This window comes from Vombatus ursinus, unplaced genomic scaffold (assembly GCF_900497805.2).
Source record: "Vombatus ursinus unplaced genomic scaffold, bare-nosed wombat genome assembly UNPS02014859.1, whole genome shotgun sequence".
NCBI classification, from domain to species: Eukaryota; Metazoa; Chordata; class Mammalia; order Diprotodontia; family Vombatidae; genus Vombatus; species Vombatus ursinus.
This window is the reverse complement of record NW_020954637.1, coordinates 802849-822537: the sequence shown is the minus strand read 5'-3', so window position 1 is coordinate 822537 and position 19689 is coordinate 802849. Positions and strand designations below refer to the sequence as shown.

The 19689-nt window shown below is 43.6% G+C and overlaps 1 protein-coding gene across 2 annotated transcripts in view; it reads left to right on the top strand.

Moving 5' to 3' along the window:
• The window catches only part of NIPAL3 (NIPA like domain containing 3), a 54088-nt gene that overhangs the window by 11298 nt on the left and 23101 nt on the right, over positions 1–19689 (top strand). The window contains exons 3-6 of one of the 2 annotated variants that reach the window (XM_027841440.1): positions 11130–11198; positions 17521–17692; positions 18742–18801; positions 19255–19376. In XM_027841440.1, coding sequence (XP_027697241.1) covers positions 11130–11198; positions 17521–17692; positions 18742–18801; positions 19255–19376 — 423 coding nt within the window. Of the gene's footprint in view, positions 1–11129; positions 11199–17520; positions 17693–18741; positions 18802–19230; positions 19377–19689 lie in introns of both variants that reach the window. The other variant, XM_027841439.1, reaches the window with a different exon arrangement.

Here is a 19689-nt window from a genome sequence, read left to right as displayed (position 1 = left end):
CTGGGAGGGTCCTTAGAACACAGGATGTCAGAGCTGGAAGGACCCTTAGAACACAGAATGTCAGAGCTGGGAGGGCCTTAGAACACAGAATGCCAGAGCTAGAAGGACCCTTAGAATACAGAGTATCAGAGCTGGGAGGGCCCTTAGAACACAGACTGTCAGAGTTAGGAGGGCCTTAGAACACAGAATGTCAGAGCTAGAAGGACCCTTAGAATACAAGAGTATCAGAGCTGGGAGGGCCTTAGAACACAGAATGTCAGAACTGGAAGGGTCCTTAGAACACAGAATGTCAGAGCTGGGAGGGCCTTAGAACACAGAATGTCAGAGCTAGAAGGACCCTTAGAATACAGAATGTCAGGGCTAGGAGGGTCCTTAGAGCTGGTAGTGAAACAGAGAATGTCAGAGCTGGAAGAGACTTTAAGACAAAAGACTGTTGGAGCTCAAAGGGACCTCAGAGATCATCTAAGGCCCATAAAAGTTCATTATCCCTGATTGGCTTAAATGAACCTTTAGAGTCCTTCTAACTAAAAAAGAGAAATTCTAAGATTCTCTAATCCTTTACCACCAATTGTCCTAGAAATAGGCCCTTGATTCACTGTCAGTTTCTAACAGTTGACCAGGGAATCTTGATAATAGAATTTAAATCTGGCCAGGTGGTTCAGTAGATAGAGCTCTGGACCTGGAGCCAGGCAGACTTGAGTTCAAATACTCCCTCAGACATTTATTAGCTGTGTGACCCTGGACAAATCATTTAACCTCTGCCTGCCTCAGTTTCTGTGAAGATAATAATGGTACCTATCTCATAGGGTTGTTGTGAGGATCAGATGAGGTAAAACTGGTAAGATGCTTTGCAGACCTTAAAATGTTATATAAACACTGGCTGTTATTATTCTTAAGGTATCCATACCTAAAAATATCTGACTACTGACCTTTTGTCACTGTCTGAAAAAACACTTTATAGCTTCATTCGCATGGGTCAAGATATCGTCTCTTTTTGAAAGCAAATGCCCTTGGATGAGTCCCACATTAAATAAACCATCATCAGATAGTACTGATGCCTTATGTCGAATTAGCTTATTCAAACTTTTCTGGAGAGGTAACTAGTTAAAAGCAGGCTTTGATGTATAGAGCAAGGAAGGAGGAGAGACAAATCCTGACTTGGTCATGGGGTCCTGCCAGAGTTTGGTTGTCCTTCCACTAAACCACACTGCTTCTCAAGAAGCATGCTGAAATAGTGTTTGGGTCAATTGAGCACTCCAACCTGGGAGGCTGTGGGTCTCAACTGGACCATCACTTCTCCCTTTCGATGGCCTATTGAGTATTTGCAATGCCGGATAGCCACAGGGGAAGGAGCAGGCCCAAGTCAACCCATTATGAGCTCCCTTCAAAGCAAGTCAACATGCAGATATTCCAGATAAATGGGAGAGAAGGCACATTTGGAAACAGAGGGATAGCCAAAAGCCATTGTGTTTGCAATTTCAGAGGCTGCCAGCATCCACAGCCCGAAGAGGGCCTTCCTCTTCATCACACACCTCCCATACAAAATTCTTCCCATCAATCCAAACCTCTCTTTGTAAGTCTTTCAATAAAGGGCAAGCCTAGGAGAATAGAAGCAGTGCTGTACTCAGAGTCAGGAGACTAGGGTTTAACTCACAGGATCCTAGCTGGAAGAGACCTCAGAGATGAGATTATTAGTCCAAGATCACCAAGATGTAAAATGTCAGAATTAGCATTGGACTTGTATCATTTTTCAGTCGTGTCTGACTCTTTGTGTCAAACTCCATTTGGAGTTTTCTTGGCAAAGATAAACTTGGCAAAGTGGTTTGCCATTTCCTTCTCTAGTTTATTTTGCAGATGAGGAAACTGAGGCAAACAGGGTGAAGTGACTTGCCCAGGGTCACACAGCTAGTAAGTGTCTGAAGCCGGATTTGAACTCAGGAAGATTTGAGCCTTCCTGATTCCAAGCCCAGCGCTCTGTCCGCTTGCACCTAGCATTGAATATATGGCTCCTAATCCAGTCCTTTTTCCACTGTACCCTCAATCTCCTATTTTTGTGACCTCTGTAACATGTCCCTCGACCTCAGTGCTTCATCTTGAAATTGGGGCAATGCTGATAGATAGCAGACTACCAAAGTGGACAGTTCCCTGTATCATCAGTTGCAGTCGTGATTTTATTCAACTTTTATTTTTTTTATTGGAAAGGAACAATTGAAGAAATGAGAGAAAAGTTCATAGAATCAGAGGTTCATAAACCTAGAGCTCAGAGGGGCCCGTCCTTCATTTTTAGTGAGGAAATTGAGGCCCAGGGAGATTGTTTATTGGGCAGTGACTGATGTGTGCCTACAGAATATAGCGATCATTTTTTTTTATTGGGTAAATTCAATTTCCCTTCAGTTATTTATTTCAGAGGCTGTGATGTTCTGGGAAGACTTCAGGCAGGGTGGGACCTTTGATCTGTAGCTGAGACTAGCAGGGGAACAAACAGCCCAGCCTTTGTTTGTACTTTAAATTAAGGCTGTGGTTACCTTTGTGTGGATTGTTTTCTTTGTGGTTTTCCCTGTGATATTTGAGACTGCAGCTTAAGCTTTCCCCAGGTTGAGTGAAGCCACAGAGGACATCATAATAATGGCAGGAATTGATAGAGGCATTTTTGGAGGACTTAACGTTATTGGCTCATTAGAACTTCACAGACAGAACAGCACTGTGTGATACCCATTTTGCAGGTGAGGAAACTGAAGTTCAGAGAAGGGTTCAGGTTTAAAATGATTTTGCCCATGGCCAAGTAGCTAGTAAGAAGCTCCAGAGGTGGGATCGCCTCTAGCCAGTTGGCTCCTGGTAGGTAGGGACTGTCTGACTTTTCACTGTGTGTTTCCAGTCCATTGTTCAGTGCCTGGCCCAGAGGAGATAGTCAATACTTGTTGACTGATTGATTACTGGTGCATTTGTCATATTCTCCCACTAGAATGTAAGCCTCCTGAGGGCAGGGACCTTTTTTTGTCTTTATATCCCCAATGTCTCAGAATTAGTAAGAACTTTAAAAAATGGTGTTGACTGATTGACTACTTGTGCATATACTGTACTCTCCTGGTAGACTGTAAGCCTCCTGAGGGCAGGGACTATTTCATTTATGTCTTTGTCTCTCCAGTGCCAGCCCATGGTAGACATTCTTAGGTAATGCTTGTTGATTGGTTAGTTGATCAGATCTGGTTTGCCAAAGAAGAAATGGTTACAAGACCATGCTGGAGAGAGAGAGGAAAGCTGAGAGGGAAAAGGAAGCCACAGCCCAAGAAGCTTGTCTGAGCTGCTCCAATATATCTGGGGAAAAACTGAGACCAGAATCTAGCAATTTTCTGGCCCAAGACAAAGCTTTGACTGAGTGACACTTCAAGGTTTTGTGCAGACAGAGCCGAGGACTGGGCATGGAATTCATGAAATAAAAATGTAATGAAAGTATTAAACAGAGGCTGCCAGTATATTGCGTAGATCCCCTGTGGAGGATTTATTGGAAAGACATGGACAGAAATCATAAGGGATTATTTTCACAAATGCAATATGGTAGAGAAATAGCTAGGCAGCTATTCACATGATAAAAATCTTGGGGTTTTTGGAGCTTGGATTTCAACGTCCAAATGGATCCATAGTACATGTGACATGGCAGGAAATTATTAATAATAATAACTAGTATTTACATAGCACCTACAATGTGACAGGCTAAGTACTTTACAAGTATCTCATTTGATCTTTATAACAACACTAGCGTATAGATGTTATTACTATTCCCATCTTGTAGATGAGGAAACTGAGGCAAACAATTATTAGGGATGACTTGCCCAAGGTCACACAACTAGTAGGTATCTGCGACTGGATTTGAACTCAGGTCTTCTTGACTCCAGACCCAATACTATTCACTGAACCACCTAGTTGCCCCTAAATAAAGGTTATATCATCTTAGACAGCAGTAAGAGAGGCAGAGAATCCAGAGCAAGGCAAGTGGTGGTTCTGCTCTACTCCCCTCATGTTGGGTCAGATCTATAATACTGTATTCCATTTTGGGGCAAAATGTTTTGAGAAGGAAATTAATAGGCTGGACAGTGTTCAGAGGAGGGCGATCCTGATGGTGAAGTGCCTCCGTGTCACATTACTTTGTGGAAGCATATTTGGCTTTGATAGGAGAGGTTTAGTGGTGAAGATTAGGGGATGGCGGTGTGATTGCTGTGTTCATATGGAGCTGAAGGGCCATCCCAGGCAGAAAAGGTTAGACTTTCCTGCTTGTTCTTGTATACCAGAACTAAAAGTTATGAGGGGAAGAGACAAAGAAGAGAATTTACGCTTGATGTCAAGAAAAGCTTCCTAAGAATTGGAGCTACCCAAAGTGCAATGGGCTGCCTTGGTTTCCCCTCATTGAAGGTCTTCAAGCAAAGGCTGAATGACCACTTTTTCTTGGTGGTTGTGGAGGGGAAGCCTCATTCAGATACAGATTAGTTTAGATCAAGGGTTCTTAACCCTGGGTCCTCCAACCCTGCCAGAGAACCCTCAGATAGACTTCATGGACTCTTTGAACTTCAGTGGGAGAAAAAAGATACCTATTTATTTTGACCCACCCCTAAATGAAATTCAACATCGCCTTCAATTATTTAAAAACATGACTCTGAGCCAGGGTCCATAGGTTTCACCAGACTGCCAAAGGGGTCCATGATACAAAAAAAAAAGGCTGAAGTGTCTGAAGTCTCTTCCAGCTCTGAGAATCTGTTGTTTTAACACTTATTAGCCGTGTTACCCTAAACATATCACATAAACCTCTGTCTGCCTCAGTTTCCTCATCTGCAAAATGGGGATAATAATAGCAACTACCTCCCAGGATTGTTGTGAGGATATAATGAGATAACATTTGTAAAGCACTTTGTAAATCTTTAAGCATTATATAAATGGTAGTTATTATTATTGTTGTTGTTATAGCACTAAAATTTAAAATGAGTTTACTAAAATATTTATTTTATGGCTATCTATCATCAATGGTTTTGCCTGCTCAGTCATAAACAAGCCATTTTCCTGGATCCTCTGAATGGTGCCAGCTCATGTAAAGATTCTTTTGCTCAGTACCTGTTAGGTATTTATTCCATCTGGAGAGCTGTAGTCCAGCCCACTGTCCATACCTTCATTTGCTCATTCATGGATGAATAAGTGAATAAAATATTTATTGAGCATTCACAGTGTGCAAAGCACCGGGGAGGGATACCAACAGAAGAGTCGGACGCTCTCTGCTCTCAAGGAGCTCACATTCTAATGGGGGAAACACCACCTGACGAAGGCTTCAGATGGAAAAGTCCCATGATCCTTAGGGGGCAGCAACCAAGCAGGCTGTAATGCCATCTATTTAATGTCAATTACAGTGATAAAATCAGATCAGTTTCCCAACAGAGGCAAGGACTGCGGTGGCCAGAACTCCCTTCTCTGGGTCTCCAGGAGTTTCGTCTGTAGCACCTGCAGGGGTAAATGCCCAGTTATATCTCCACCGACCTCATTTCCCAAGCATAGATGTGAATTCCCATCTGTATTTTCTATTCTGCTCATTGGTACCTGAAATCTGCCTTGTTATTTCATTCCCTTTTTTCTGTTTATCTGCTCATCTCCCCAACGGATGATGAGTTCTTGACGTCAGAGTCTCCCACACCTTCTACCGCTTTTAACCCTCCGACAATGCTTTGCACACACTTTAGAGGCAGAGCAAGGTTTTTGTAGAGCGCTGGACTTTGAAGTCAGGTCAAGAACCATGCAAGTGCCTGTAATTATGTAATTATGGAGAGCCTAGGCTCTCTGTAAGAGTTTGCTGATTCATTGCCTGAGAAGCCCCTTCTTTTTTCCCTAGTACTCTCTGTTTCCAGAGAGGCTGGATCAAATCCAGCTTTGTGAATTGCAGGCGCATAGATGTAGAACTGAGTCATCCAACAACCCCCCCCCCCCCCCCGCCCCAATCATTCAAAAGCAATTGCATTATATCAGTAGATAGGTGGAAAGCCTGCCTGCTTTCCCTGAGACACAGCCTGCTGTGGTAGAAATTATAAGTCATTCTCAATTCCATGGATCTTCAGCAAAGCATCTCCCTCATATCAGCCCCTAGATGTAGGTAGTGTGAGGAGCATGACTCATTTTACAAATGGGGAAACTGAGGCTCATGGAAGTCAAGTGACTTGTCCAAGGTCCATAGGCATCTGGCTCTAATTGCATCGTTTTCCCTATTGTACCCTGGTACCTTCCTTTGACTCTAAATCCAGTCTAAGGAGTAAGAATGGTGGAGTCATAGATTTAGAGCTAGAAGGAACTAACCGAATGGGTCATTGAGTCCAATGCCTTCGTTTTACATATGAGGAACCTGGGGCCAAGAGAGGTTGGGTGACCTGCCCAGGAACACACAATAACGATCTGAGGTGGGATTTGAATCTAGGTCTTTCAGACTCCGCGTCCAGACCTTTAGTCACTATACCAGTAATGTGAAACTCAGATAGAAATGGGAGCCACTAAAACCAGTGACAAAGTTCCCTGCAGCCTGAATTTTCACTTAGAAAACCACAAGTTAATGTTATCTATGTTCTATTGTATTTTTATTTATTTTGTTAAAATTTCCCACTTACATTGTAATCTGGTTTGGGCTGCACTGGGGAGTGTAGTGGGCCTTCTATTTGATATCTCTCCACACGGCATGATGCCTCCAAGCCTCAGTCTCCCACCTACTAACTGGCTAGGCTTCATCTCTCCAAACCTCAGTTTCTTCATCTGTGAAATGGGGAGAATAACCTCTCATAGGGTTGTTGTGAGGGTTAAAGGCTGTTTTTCTTTCTTTGTATCCCCAGACCTTAGCATGGTGAGAGGCAACACAATTGGGATAACAGATATAAGGTGCTTTGCAAACTTTAAAGTGCTTTATAAATATAAACAGTAGTTGTTTGACATGGCTAAGAATCTTTACATTTAAGCCAAAATGCATCAATGAATGGCATATAATTAAATACCTTGTCCTTAACTTTTTTTTTAAAAAATGAACTTTTTTTTCTGAACTTAAATGCCCCTCCCAAAGAGCCTATCCACATATAATGGTGGAACACAAAGCAAGAATTGGCAATGAAACTTTGAATTTTTATGTCACTTGCATTTTTTTTAAAAGTATATAATAATTCTATACATTGCTTCAAAAATGTCCAGCTTGTCGATGATTCTTTCTGAACTTCCTTCTTTACATTTTAAAAAATGTTTCATTGTCCCTTCTTTTTTGGGGGGGGGGAGCATACTTATTGTTAACCCTTCTTCCCCCCCTCTTCAGACATTCCCAATTAAAAACCCGAGAAAACAAGAGGAACACCCACCATTTTAACAAATGAGCGTTGACAAGTCAGTCAATAAACATTTATTAATCTCCTACTAGGGCGCAGGCACTGTGCTAAGAGCTTAGGCTACAAAGAGGCAAAAGATAGTCCCTGCCCTCCAGGAGCTCCCAGTCTGACGGGGGAGGCATCATGCAAACAACTCTGTACAAACATGCAACGTAAAGGATAACTAGGAAATGATCGACTGAGGGAAGGCATTAGAAGTAAGAGGGGTGGGGAAAGGCAGGGCTCTTAGCTGGCATTGCTTTGGACAAGATGGGCATGCAGAATGTCGCCGGCTTAGGAAGGGAAGCCTTGTATGAACATGCCGCCCCAGCATCTTGGTCTTTGAGAGGAACGTGGATTGGAATGTGCTGCTAATTCAATGCTATTAAATTTATCCTTGAGCATCAGGAAGGGTCTGGTTTGAGTTGTTCTACCTTCAGGAAGGCTCTCCCTCCTCATCTCTGCCCCTGACTTCCTTCAAGTCCCAGCTCAAAGCCCCCTCTCTTCTGCAGGAAGCCTTTCCCCACCCCTCTTAATTCTAGTGCCTTCCCTCTGTTGATGATTTCCTATTTATTCTTTATATTGCTTGTTTGTACAGAGCTGTTTGCATGTTGCTTCCCCCAGTAGACTGGGAGCTCCTTGAGGGCAGGGACTGTCTTTTGCCTTTCTTTGTGTCCCTAGCTCTTAGCTCAGTACCTGGCACATAGTAGGTGCTTAATAAATGTTTATTGACTAACTGAATTGTTTTCTATGGCTGTTATTAAAACCTGACCTGAAAAGTTACAAGTTTGGAAGTATGGGGGAAATGACACTTGGGATTATTAAGGCCTGATCTTTCTCTGTTGGAAATAAATGTAAGGATTTTATAGGATCATAAGTGTAGACCTAGAAAGGACCTCAGAAGCCATCCTGTTCAAGCACCTTTCTTTTTTTTCTTTTTTTCTTTTTTTTTAAAAAAGAGGAGCAGACAGCCAAGGGTGAGCAAAAGGCTAGTCCAGGGTCACACGGGTAGTAAGGAATCGGAGTAGGGATTTGAACCCAGTTCTTTGACTACAAAGCCAACTCTCTGTCTGTTATACCATTCGGGGTAATTGACAATCTGGATTTGGAGTCAAAGGACCTCAGGCTTCAGTCCCAGCTCTGCCACTCCCTATGTGACCTTGGCCCAATCACGTCACCCCTTTGGGCCCTGTTGTCTTTCTGTATAGAATATTAGGTGCCCGAACTAGGCAGTGTCTTCCATTTCTAAATCCTGTGGACAGTGGTACCCAGGGGGGCTGTGTGGCTGCCATGTTCCGCTTGATATTTGTAGGGGTTGGGCCGTGCTTCTAGCCCCACACATGCACCATGGAAGCCTGGGAGAGGAGATCTTATTAACGTGACAGCCCTACTTTCATAAGATTGGGAAGCCCTGGTCTAGTGATAGAAGCCAAGAGATGGGGAGTCAGGCCCGAGCGTAGGAGTAGCTCTGTGTGACCCTTGCTAGGTATGTCCCAACCTTCCTTTGCCTAACTTTAGAAGAAGGAAAAAAAAAACACAGAAAACTGTAAAACTGGAACAATCATCACTTCAGAAGGACTTTGAGACATAATTAACACGTCTGAGGCCCTTTGGAATCTTTGAATAAAAGGGCCCAGTTTATAAGTGCCAATTAGTAATAATAACTTGTTAGCTAAGTAGTTTTCACGTACACAAGGGAGTTTATAGAAAATAAGCTGATGTATTTTAAACTTGCCCTATCAGCATTTGTTTTTGTTTTTTATTTTATAAATCAGAACCTGTGATTTTATCAGTGTAGGGAACTTCTGCTGTGGACATTCCCTCCACCAATACAGACTGAGCAGCTCTCTGTAATTTGTGGTCTTAAAGGGTTGGCTGGGGGGGTCACTGAGTGGATGAGAGAGTTGGCCAGCATCATCCAGCTAGTCAGAGACAAGTCTTAGACCTAGATCTTCATGACTCCCAGGTCAGATCTCTTTCTACTGCACTACCACAATGCCTCTCCCTCAGCTTTCATGGAAAAATAATTACTATGAAGTAGGTTTTTAACACTAGAAACACCAGGCCCATCAACTGATGCTATATATACACATACATACATACATATGTGTGTGTATGTATGTATCTGTATATGTGTATATGTGTATATATGTATGTATATATGTATATATGTATATATAAGAGAGAAAGAAATAGAAAGAAATATATAGCTATCTTTATAATACACATGTGTATATATACACATATGGCCTTGAAATAAAAATTTTCATCTTACTATTTCTGTTTTCTTTGCCTTATAGATAAAAAAAAAATGCCATGTCAATTTGACTTAGTCCTTTAAGGAATTCATAAATTCCAGTCCTTTTTTAAAAAAAATTATTTTCAATTCAAAATTCTCTCTTTCCCTCAAGTACCCTCCCCCCCACCCACTGAGAAAGCAAGCAATATGATACCATTATACACAGAGTCTTGCAAAACATATCTCCACAGTAGCCATGTTGGAAAAAAAAAAGCAAGAAAAGTAAAGAAAGAGGAGAAAATATTCTTCAATCTGCCCTCAGAATTCATCAGTTTTCTTTCTGGAGGTGCAATTCTAGTTCTTCCAGTCTTAATAACCCTCTAATTTCCTCCAGCCTCGTTTTTCCATCTCTCTTAGCATGGAATCATAGGATTTTAGAATTCAAAGGTATCTTAGAGATGATCTAGATCAGGGGTGGGGAACCTGCAGCCTCAAGGCCACATGTGGCCCTCTAGGTCCTCAGCTACGGCCCTTTGAATCCAGACTCACGGATCAAATCTTAATAAAAGGATTTGTTCTGTAGGACTTGGATTCAGTCAAAAGGCCGCACCTGAGGACCTAGAAGGCCACATGTGGCCTCCAGGCCATAGGTTCCTCACCTAGACCAACTCCATCTCAGCCCACTCCCCCTCATTGTGCAGTTGAGGAAACTGAGACACAGAGAGGGAAATTCACCCTCACTTCAAGGTCACCTGGCCAGTAAGTAGCAGACCCAAGAGCTGTGTGGCCTTGGGCAAAGCATTTCGACATAAGTAACACAGGAGCCACTGGAATCTTTGGACTCCTGCCTCTAACAGGTTCACTCTTGATCTGGGCAGCCAGAAGGACAGGAAGACAGCTTCGGAGGCGTTAAATAATAATTTATTCTTCTCAGTGGATTCCTGATAATGGGAGTACCAACTCCTACAGGACCCCCTAATCACCCTTCTCACAGAGGCCGGTGAAAGGAGGGGACAATATCCCCTACGTCTTGATGGGGGCCGGTCGAGACAGACATGGCAGTCTAGTTTGTGCAACTCCCCTAAATCCTCCCAAGCCTCAATGGGAGTCAGTTGAGGCAAGTTCATTCACAAATTCCCACTTACTGACCAGTGTCCACTTGATTTATAGGATAACAGACAAAGAAGGCAATTTGCCAGCAATAGCCTCACAAGTTCACGTTACCTCATCCCTATATCTCACCCCGGGGCCATCAGGGACAGCTTCCCCAACTCTTAGGGGAAAAAAATCAGCCTAGGCTCCCTAGCTGACTTTGCTCCTCCCACAAGCTCCAAACCCCTGGGAATATATAAATGGTCCAACTTCATCTTAAATAACTACTCAGGGGTATTCTTGTGTTGAATGGTTCCTTTATTTTTGCTGCCTTCTGCTATTTCTGGACCTCATCCCACTTGGTCTTATGGGCATCATTGTCTCCTGTGACTGGGGCCAGGCTTTCATCTCTGCCCATGTCATTTTCGTTGCAGGAAAACTTGATCGGTGCACTGCTGGCTATTTTTGGACATCTCGTCGTCAGCATAGCCCTCAATCTCCAGGTGAGTGTCAGTCCTTGGCGCCACTGGGAAAAGCAAGTCAGAGCTCGGCTTTAAGTGGCTCTGGTTTGCCAGGCTCTGCTCACATCCCTCTGTGCTTTGCATTCGGGGCCTGCATTCCTGTCAGTAAGTATGGACTGAGCCCTGGTTCTACCCAGGGCACTCTTCTCCATGCTTTGGGGGATCCAAATCCATTTGCTAAAATTTAACAAGTATTGATTGAACATCTGTTCTATGTTGGGCACTGGGGATACAAAAATGAAAGTATTGATTTCATATAGCTTATATTCTCCTGGGGGTCATAGGACATAAAGCATGTATACAGATAGGTTCATATAAAATATGTACAATATAATGATAGCTAGCATTTATATAGAGTTTTAAGCTGTGCGAAGCACTTTACAAATATTTTATCTCACAACAACCCCAGGAGGTAGGCACTAGTATTATTATTTGCATTTTACACATGAGGAAACTGAGGCAGGAAAAGATTAAGTGACTTACTGTGGTCACACAGGTACTAAGTGCCTGAGGGTGGGTTTGAATTTAGGTCTTCCTGACTCCAGATTCAGCACCCTATCCACTGCATCACCAGCTGCCTCATAGAATCTGATTTGGAAGGGACCTCAGTAACCCTGGGCAAAGCACATAACTTCTCTGGAGCTCAGTTTCCTCAATTGTAAAATGAGAGAGTTATCACTAAATCTGTGATCCATCTAGTCTGACCCCAAATGCTCTCAAGCATAAATCTCACTAGTGGTCATCTGGCCTTTGCTTAGATAGTTCAAGTGAGGGGGAACTCACTCCCTCCTGTAGCAGCCCATTCCGGACATCAAGGCTGAATTTGGATCTTTAAAGTTTTCATACATTGCTCCAAATTCTGCCCTGTAGGGCCAAACAAGGCAAATCGAATTCCTTTTCCGTGCCTTTCAAATACTTGAAAATGGTTATTGTGTCTCATCCTGAGTCCTCTCTCGACTAAGAATTCAGATTCTCATATGGAACCGAGTTGAGGTCCTTCATCATCACGGAGACATGCCCTCTTGGGATGGCTCTCCAGCTCAACAGGGTTCTTCCCTAAAATATTGCCCAGGACTTGGCATGATACTCTACTTGTGGTCTCTAGGGCACAGTACAGTAGTAATGTCATGTCCCTACTCCTAGACGGTATGCTTCTCGATAGAGACAAAGCTCACTTTAGCGTTATCAGCTGCCATGTTGTATCTCACTTATTATATTTAAGCTTCTGGAGGGCAAGGACTATATCACTTTCTATCTTTGTATTTTAAGCAAAGAGCATAGGGTGTGTACATAGTAGACACTTATTCGTGAATGAGCAAAGTGGAATGTTAGTGCCTTGCTACTAGGTATTGTGGGTGCCATTATGAATGGCCAGACTAAAGAGTGGGTTTAATCTTCGCTGCCCTATCATCAAACTCTGCTTGAACTGTAGAAAGTTATCCTACACACTTCTTCCCTTTCCCTTCCTGCCAGGGTGTCTGGCTGTTGAAAACTGGTTTAACCAGAACATCATCTAGCATATCAGTGATGATCATTTTCTCCAATGCAGTTTGATTTTTTTTCCATTGAACAAATATTTATTGGGTGCCTACAATATCCTGGGCCCTGGGCTCAGCTCTGCAGGGGATGCAGTAGGGAATAAAACACCAAGCATGCCATCATCAAACATCTTATTGTCTAGCCAAGGAAGAAGGAAATAGACACTGGAAACTTTTAAATGACATTTCAAGAGATGTAGCAAAGGTAGTAGAGCCAGGAAAGGGGTGGAGGGTTGAAAAAATATACACCCTCCAAGTTGGGAAACTTTGTCCTCTTTTTGTTACCTACCATGGGAGACTTTGAGTCTTCTTTGTAGCATATACACCTTCATGACCAATCAATCAATAAGCATTTATTAAGTGCCTACTGTGTACCAGGCACTGTGCTAAGCACTGAGATTCATAGGATTGTAGAGTGAGAGCTGGAAGAGACCTTTAGGAGCCATTGAGTCCAGCCCTCTCATTTTACATATGAGAAAATTGAAGCACAGAGGAGTAGAGTAATTTGTCCAAGGGCACACAGGCAGCAAAGATGGGAGGTTGGATTTGGATCCAAATCCAGGTCCAGGTCCAGGAGCCACTGCTCTTTGCACTCATAAAATACATCTCTCTCTCTCTCTCTTTTTTTTTTTTTTTGGTTTGGCAGTGGGGATAAGTGACTTGCCCAGGGTCACACAGCTAGTAAGTGTTATGTGTCTGAGACTGGATTTGAACTCAGGTCCTCCTGAATCCAGGGCCAGTGCTCTATCCACTTCACCACCTGGCTGACCCTATAAAATACATCTCAATGAGCTCTGGAGAGAGTCATTTGGTCATTGGCTTATGGACCCCAGTGGACCCCAGGGTTAACTCTGATCAACATGGTGACCATCCATGACTCCTAAGGACTACTGATGAAGCAGGCTGCCCATCTCTGGACAGGGAGGTCATAGGCACAGGGCGCAGATAGAGAAATACATTTTTGTATTTCCTTGCTTCTCTGGCATTTTTCAAGCCTCAGCAAAAGTCCCACTGTCTGCCAGAGGCCCTTCCTAGTCCTTAATGCTAGAGCCTTCCCTCCAAGATTCCCCCTTAATTTATCCTACATAGAGCGTGTTTGTACATAGTTGTTTGCATGTTGTCTTCTACATTAGGCTGGAAGCTCCTTGAGGGCAGAGACTATTTCTTTGTCTTTATATCTGCAGTGCTTAGCACAGTGCCTGGCACACGGTAGATGCCTAATCGACTGACTAACAGAAAGGTGATGGACTCTAGGTATAGAACGAGTAATACATTTTCAGATGGAGGAATTTGTTTTGCTTTACTATGTATATTTGTTACAAAGGCTTTGGTTTTCTTATTTTTATTTCAAATTGGGGAAAGGGATAAAAGGAAGAGAGAATAAATGCTTATGTATTGGGGGAGAAATGATGTTCTTCTACTAAAGGGTAAAGTCCTCCTCCAAAGCCCCATTGTGACATGACCCTTGGTCTTGAGGGCTCTGCCATCAGAACAAAGGAAGGAACGAAAAGAAGGAGGGAGGTTGGAAAGGAAGGATGAAAGAAGGAAAGAAAGAAAGGATGGAAGAAAGGAAAGAAACAATCATTTTTTAAGTGCCTACTATGTGCCAGGTCCTGCCCTAAATCCTTTACAACTGTTATCTCATTTAATCCTCACAATAAGCCTGGGAGGGAGGTGCTATTATTGTCCCCATTTTGCAGAATGACTTTACAGAAGACTGAGGCAAACAGAGATTAAGTGACTTCCTAGGGTCACACAATAAATGTCTGAGACCAGATTTGCCCTTTGGTCTGCCTGATTCCAGGCCTGGTGCTGCATCCACTGAGCCACCTAATGGCCTTTCTGGGCCTGCTTCAGCAGGTCCTACCCAGCAAGAACCCTTTGGGGCATGGGCCCAGGGATGGACTCCATGTTTATTTCTCCAAGGAACAACACAGCTAAGGTTCGAGACCCCCCATCACCAGGATGTGTCTTTGGTGGGTGGGTTTTCTAGTCATAGAGACCCTCTAAGACTGTCTCCTAAGTCACAGAAGAGCCATGATCAGCACCAGTGGTTGGAATGCCCATCCCTAATCAAATCCCAAGTCCTTGAAAAGAACTTGGGGGTTGAACTAGAAAGAGCTCAGGTGTAGTGGATGGGAGAGCGCACCCTGGAATCAAAGGAACCTGGGTTCTAGTCCTGCTTGGGATTAGTCCTCGTTCTGTGACTGAGAACAAGTGATTTAACCTCTTGGGTCTCAGGCAGCCCTCTAGGACTGTAAATCACAGAGGAGTGCTAATATGTAACAGTGAAGGGAGTTTCCACGCTCAGGGTTCTTGGGAAGTTTTTTTTTTTTTTTTTAAAACTAAATTTTTATTGATATAGTTTGTTTATACATCACTTCAATTTCCCTCTGCATTTTTCTTCTTCCTCCTTCCCAGAGAGCCATTTCTTATAACAATAGATTTTTAAAAGAAAAAGAGGAAGAAGAGGAAAAAAATCAGCACAACCAACTGCTCTATTTTTTAAAATCCTACATTACCTGCAGTGTTCCATACCTGTGGATTCCCTGTTCCCCTCCTCTCAGGAGTGGGGGGCCCCACTCTTCTTCGGGATCAAACTTATTTGTAATTTTGCAGTGTTCACTTTCACTTTTTCTTGTTCCATGATTGTTTTTCTTTGCATTTACACTGTTGTGGTTATGTGTGTGTTGTTTTCTGCTGTAAGTTACAAAAGAGTTCTTATCTGTAACAGTGGGGGGTATTTCCACGATGGGAGTTCCCCCATACAGATAAAATCACAAATCACCAATTCAGGTATTAAACATCAAGACCGAAATGTGTCAATCCCACTTTATATAATACATATTTGTAGAATTGGGGAAAAAAAAAAAACAAAGACCTAACATGAGGGGATGGTGGAAATTGTCGTGGGGAATATTGTGCTCCATTCCGGGTATCACATTTTAGGAAGAACACGGACAGACTGGAGCCTGGCCAGGTAAAGATAGCCTGGGTGTAGTTTAAGGCCTGATAATAATGCCCTATAAGGTTCACTTGAAGGAACTGTTTATTAAGTCCTGTCGAGTTCACCTTCATCGCACCTTCTGTCTTCTGCTATTGCTCCCACCCTAACGAAGGCCCTCATCACCTCATGCCTGGATTGTGGCCATAGCTGCTGGTGTATCAGCCTGCCTTGGGTCTCTCCTCCACTCAGTCACTAAAGTGATTTTCCTAAAGCTCAGGTCCAACCATCACATACAGACACACACAAAGACACAAAGATACACACACACACACACACACACACACACACACACACACACTCAATAAATTCCAGTGGCTCCCTGTCACCTCCAGGATCAAATGTAAAACCCTCAGTTTGACATTTAATGCCCTTCATCACCTAGGACCCCACCCCAACCTTTATAGTCTTCATATACTTTACACCCAACCCATCCACCATGTATTCTGTGATCCAGTGACACTGACCACCTCTCTGCTCCTTGAAAAAGATACCCTATCTCCCAACTCCAGGCATTTTCACTGACACCCCTCCACCCTCCATGCCTGAAATGTTCTCCCTCCTCATCTCCTGACTTCCCTGGCTTCCTTCAAGTCCTAGCTAATCCCACCCCTTGTATAGGATCCCCCTAAATTCTAGCACCTTCCCTCTATTACTAGCAATTTATCCTGTATGTAGTTTGTATAATTGTTGCATGTTGTTTTGCTTATTAAACTGTAAGCTCCTTGAGGGCAGGCACCGTCTTTTGCTATTCTTTGTATCCCCAACAATACCTGGCACATAGTAGGTGTTTAATAAATGTTTATTGACCGAGTGAACTGGGGGTGGTTATGATGGAGAAGAGAAGGCCAAGGAGTGGTATAATAGCTATTTTCTAATATTTGAAGAGCTGTTATATGGAAGTGGACTTGTTCTTCTTGGCTTCAAAGGACAGAGCTAGGAGCAGTGTGTACATAGAGGTAGATGTCCTGTAATGTATGAAAAAACCCTTTGTAATTGGAGCTCTCCAAAAGTGGTTGATTTCAGGAGGTCTCAGGGCGTTCCTCATTCAGAGGTGTCAAAGGGAATCACTTGGGTAACCACTTGTTACTCAGGAATAGATGGTAGTTAGACACGGTGCTGGGCACATAGGATGCGCTTAATAAATGTTTATTAGCCGATTGATTGAGATAACCTGGGAGGTCCCTCCCTACTCTGAAAGTCACAGAATCTTATTTTAAAGCTGGAAGGGACTGAAGAGAGCCCTCTACTCTAATGCCCTCATTTTAAGGATGAGGAAACCGAGGCATGGCAAATTTATGGTATTTGCCCAAGGTCACACACATGGGAACGCTGGGTGTCTTGACTTCCATTCCATCATTCAGCAGCAAAACAATTCAGTTGTCAGGTATCCACAGTAATCATAAGGCCTAGTGATTTGCCATAATCTTGTGCCCTAGGAAGGGGCCTTAAAGATGATGTAGTCCAATACCCTTATTTTACAGGTGAGGAAACCGAGGTCTGAACAAGGGGTGTGACTGCCTCGGGTCACACAGTAACTGAAATGGAATAATAGGATCAGAAATTTAGAGCTGGAGGGGGCTCCAAAGGCAGCACCTTCATCTTTTTTACAGAATAAGAAACAGAATATCTAGCCCAGGTGCACACAAATAAGGATAGAATTTGAACGCAGATCCTAACTCCAAAGCCAGAGCCCTTGATTTGAGTCTAACTCCCAATCTGGCATTCTTTGCACTGTCTACCTCTGGTTTTGTCTTTTTAGAAATACAGCCACATCCGGCTGGCGGGCTCTAAGGACCCCCGGGCCTACTTCAAGACCAAGACATGGTGGCTCGGCCTGTTCCTGATGCTTCTGGGAGAACTGGGAGTGTTCTCATCCTATGCCTTCGCGCCTCTCTCCCTGATTGTGCCCCTCAGCGCCGTCTCTGTCATTGGTAAGATACATGGAACTTCACGTGCGACCATGTGTCCTTGGAAGAGTCAGACCGAGGGATCTGGGTACCCGGGAAGAGCATCACAAAGTGACCTGGGCAGGCACGTGGTCAGCTGAGCTGGGCTTGGGGAGAGAAGGGGAAATGGAGACCCTGGAACTCGGCAGGAGGATCCCGATAGGGAAAATACCATGTGTATTGTGGGAAAGAGAAGGCAGGGAGGGGAGGCACACAGTGCCTTCTGTGGCCATCTGGAAGCTTCATTTTTAAACCCAATTATGTTGGCCAACCATCCAGGCCAATGTGCTCATTTTACAAAAGGGGAAACTGAGTCCCAGAGAAGGGAAATGACCTGGCCTAGGTTACACCATTAATAACAGAGCTATGACTAGAATACATGGCTCCAAGACAACTGCTCTTTCTTGGGGTCTCTACTTAGGCCGCAGAACAGGCAGAAGCTACCTCACCAAAAGTTACTACGCCAATTAAATCCCAGGTCATAAAGTGCCTAGGTGGCGCCATAGTGTATAGAGCATTGGGCTTGGACTCAGGAAGACTGATCTTCCTGAATTCAAATCTGGCCTCAGACATTTACTAAGTGTGTGACCCTGGGTAAGTCATTTAACCCTGTGTGCCTCAGTTTCCTCATCTGTAATATGAGCTGGAGAAGGAAATGGCAAACCACTCCAGTACCATTGCCAAGAAAACCCCCGGAAAGGGGTCATAAAGAGTCAGACACGATTGAAACAACTCAACAACAACAGAGTATAAATTTAGAACTGCAGGAGACTCCCTGATGTAATTCCCTCATTTAACAGATGGGGAAACTGAGGCCAGAAAACTTGCCCAAGTTCACAGAGCTAATAAATGTTGGGGACATGACTTGAACTCGCCCCCCCCCCCCCGATTCCAAATCCAGATTAACAAGTAACAGTCAAGGGTGATACTTTGAGATGGCTTATTCTCATGGAAAGGGACCTGGATGGAATGCCATGTAGAGCTGATATAAACCTTTCCTCTTCTTTCTTGGTCCTGTGTGTCTTTTTCCACAGCCAGTGCCATAATAGGAATCATATTCATCAAAGAAAAATGGAAACCCAAAGATTTTCTGAGTAAGTTTTCTCATTTCTCACCTTCTGCCTGCTCTATTCTTTGTGGTCTTCCCTGAGGGTAATGGGGCTGCTTCCCCACCTCATTCCTGGGCTTAATACCTGCAGCCCAGTGATGAGCAAAGCTGACTTCATTTACTTTCCTTTCTATGAAGTCTGGGGCTGAGGGGCAATGAAGGAGGGCAGGAACGTTTTTGTTCTCTAGTCACTGACTTTTTGTTTGTAAGACTATTAGAGCTAGAGTTGTGCTTTCATTTTCTTTGGGCTTTCATGGTCTGAAAGCCAGGCTAACTTCTAATCGCAGTGGCCACGTTCCCCTGACCAGCATCTTCTTTTCTTTGGCTCTTGCCTCCATGAAATATAACTGTATCCCATTCCATCTCCTAATGGACTAACTTGTCATTATATCTTGTGTCCCTGTTTTCCCCACAGGGCGTTATGTTTTGTCTTTTGTAGGTTGTGGTCTGGCCATCATAGGCACTTACTTGCTGGTCACGTTTGGACCCAACAGTCATGAAAAGATGACAGGAGAAAACATCACTAAACACTTAGTGAGCTGGCCATTTCTTTTATATATGGTAAGAGAAGCCTTGGCAGCATTCACTTAGAAAGCACGGCGGGGCTTATGAATACCTTTAGGAGACAGGCTTTGTGTTTTCTCTTTTTAAAATGTGTTTGTGTAAGGTATCTGAAGTTATTGAATCATGGAATGTCAGGGCTGGGAGGGGACCTTAGAACCCGGATTGTCAGAGTGGGAGGGACCTTAGAACCTAGAATGTCAGAATGGGAGGCCTTAGAACCCAGATTGTCAGAGTGGGAGAGACCTTAGAACCTAGTGTCAGAATGGGAGGGATCTTAGAACCCAGATTGTCAGAGTTGGAAGGGACTTAG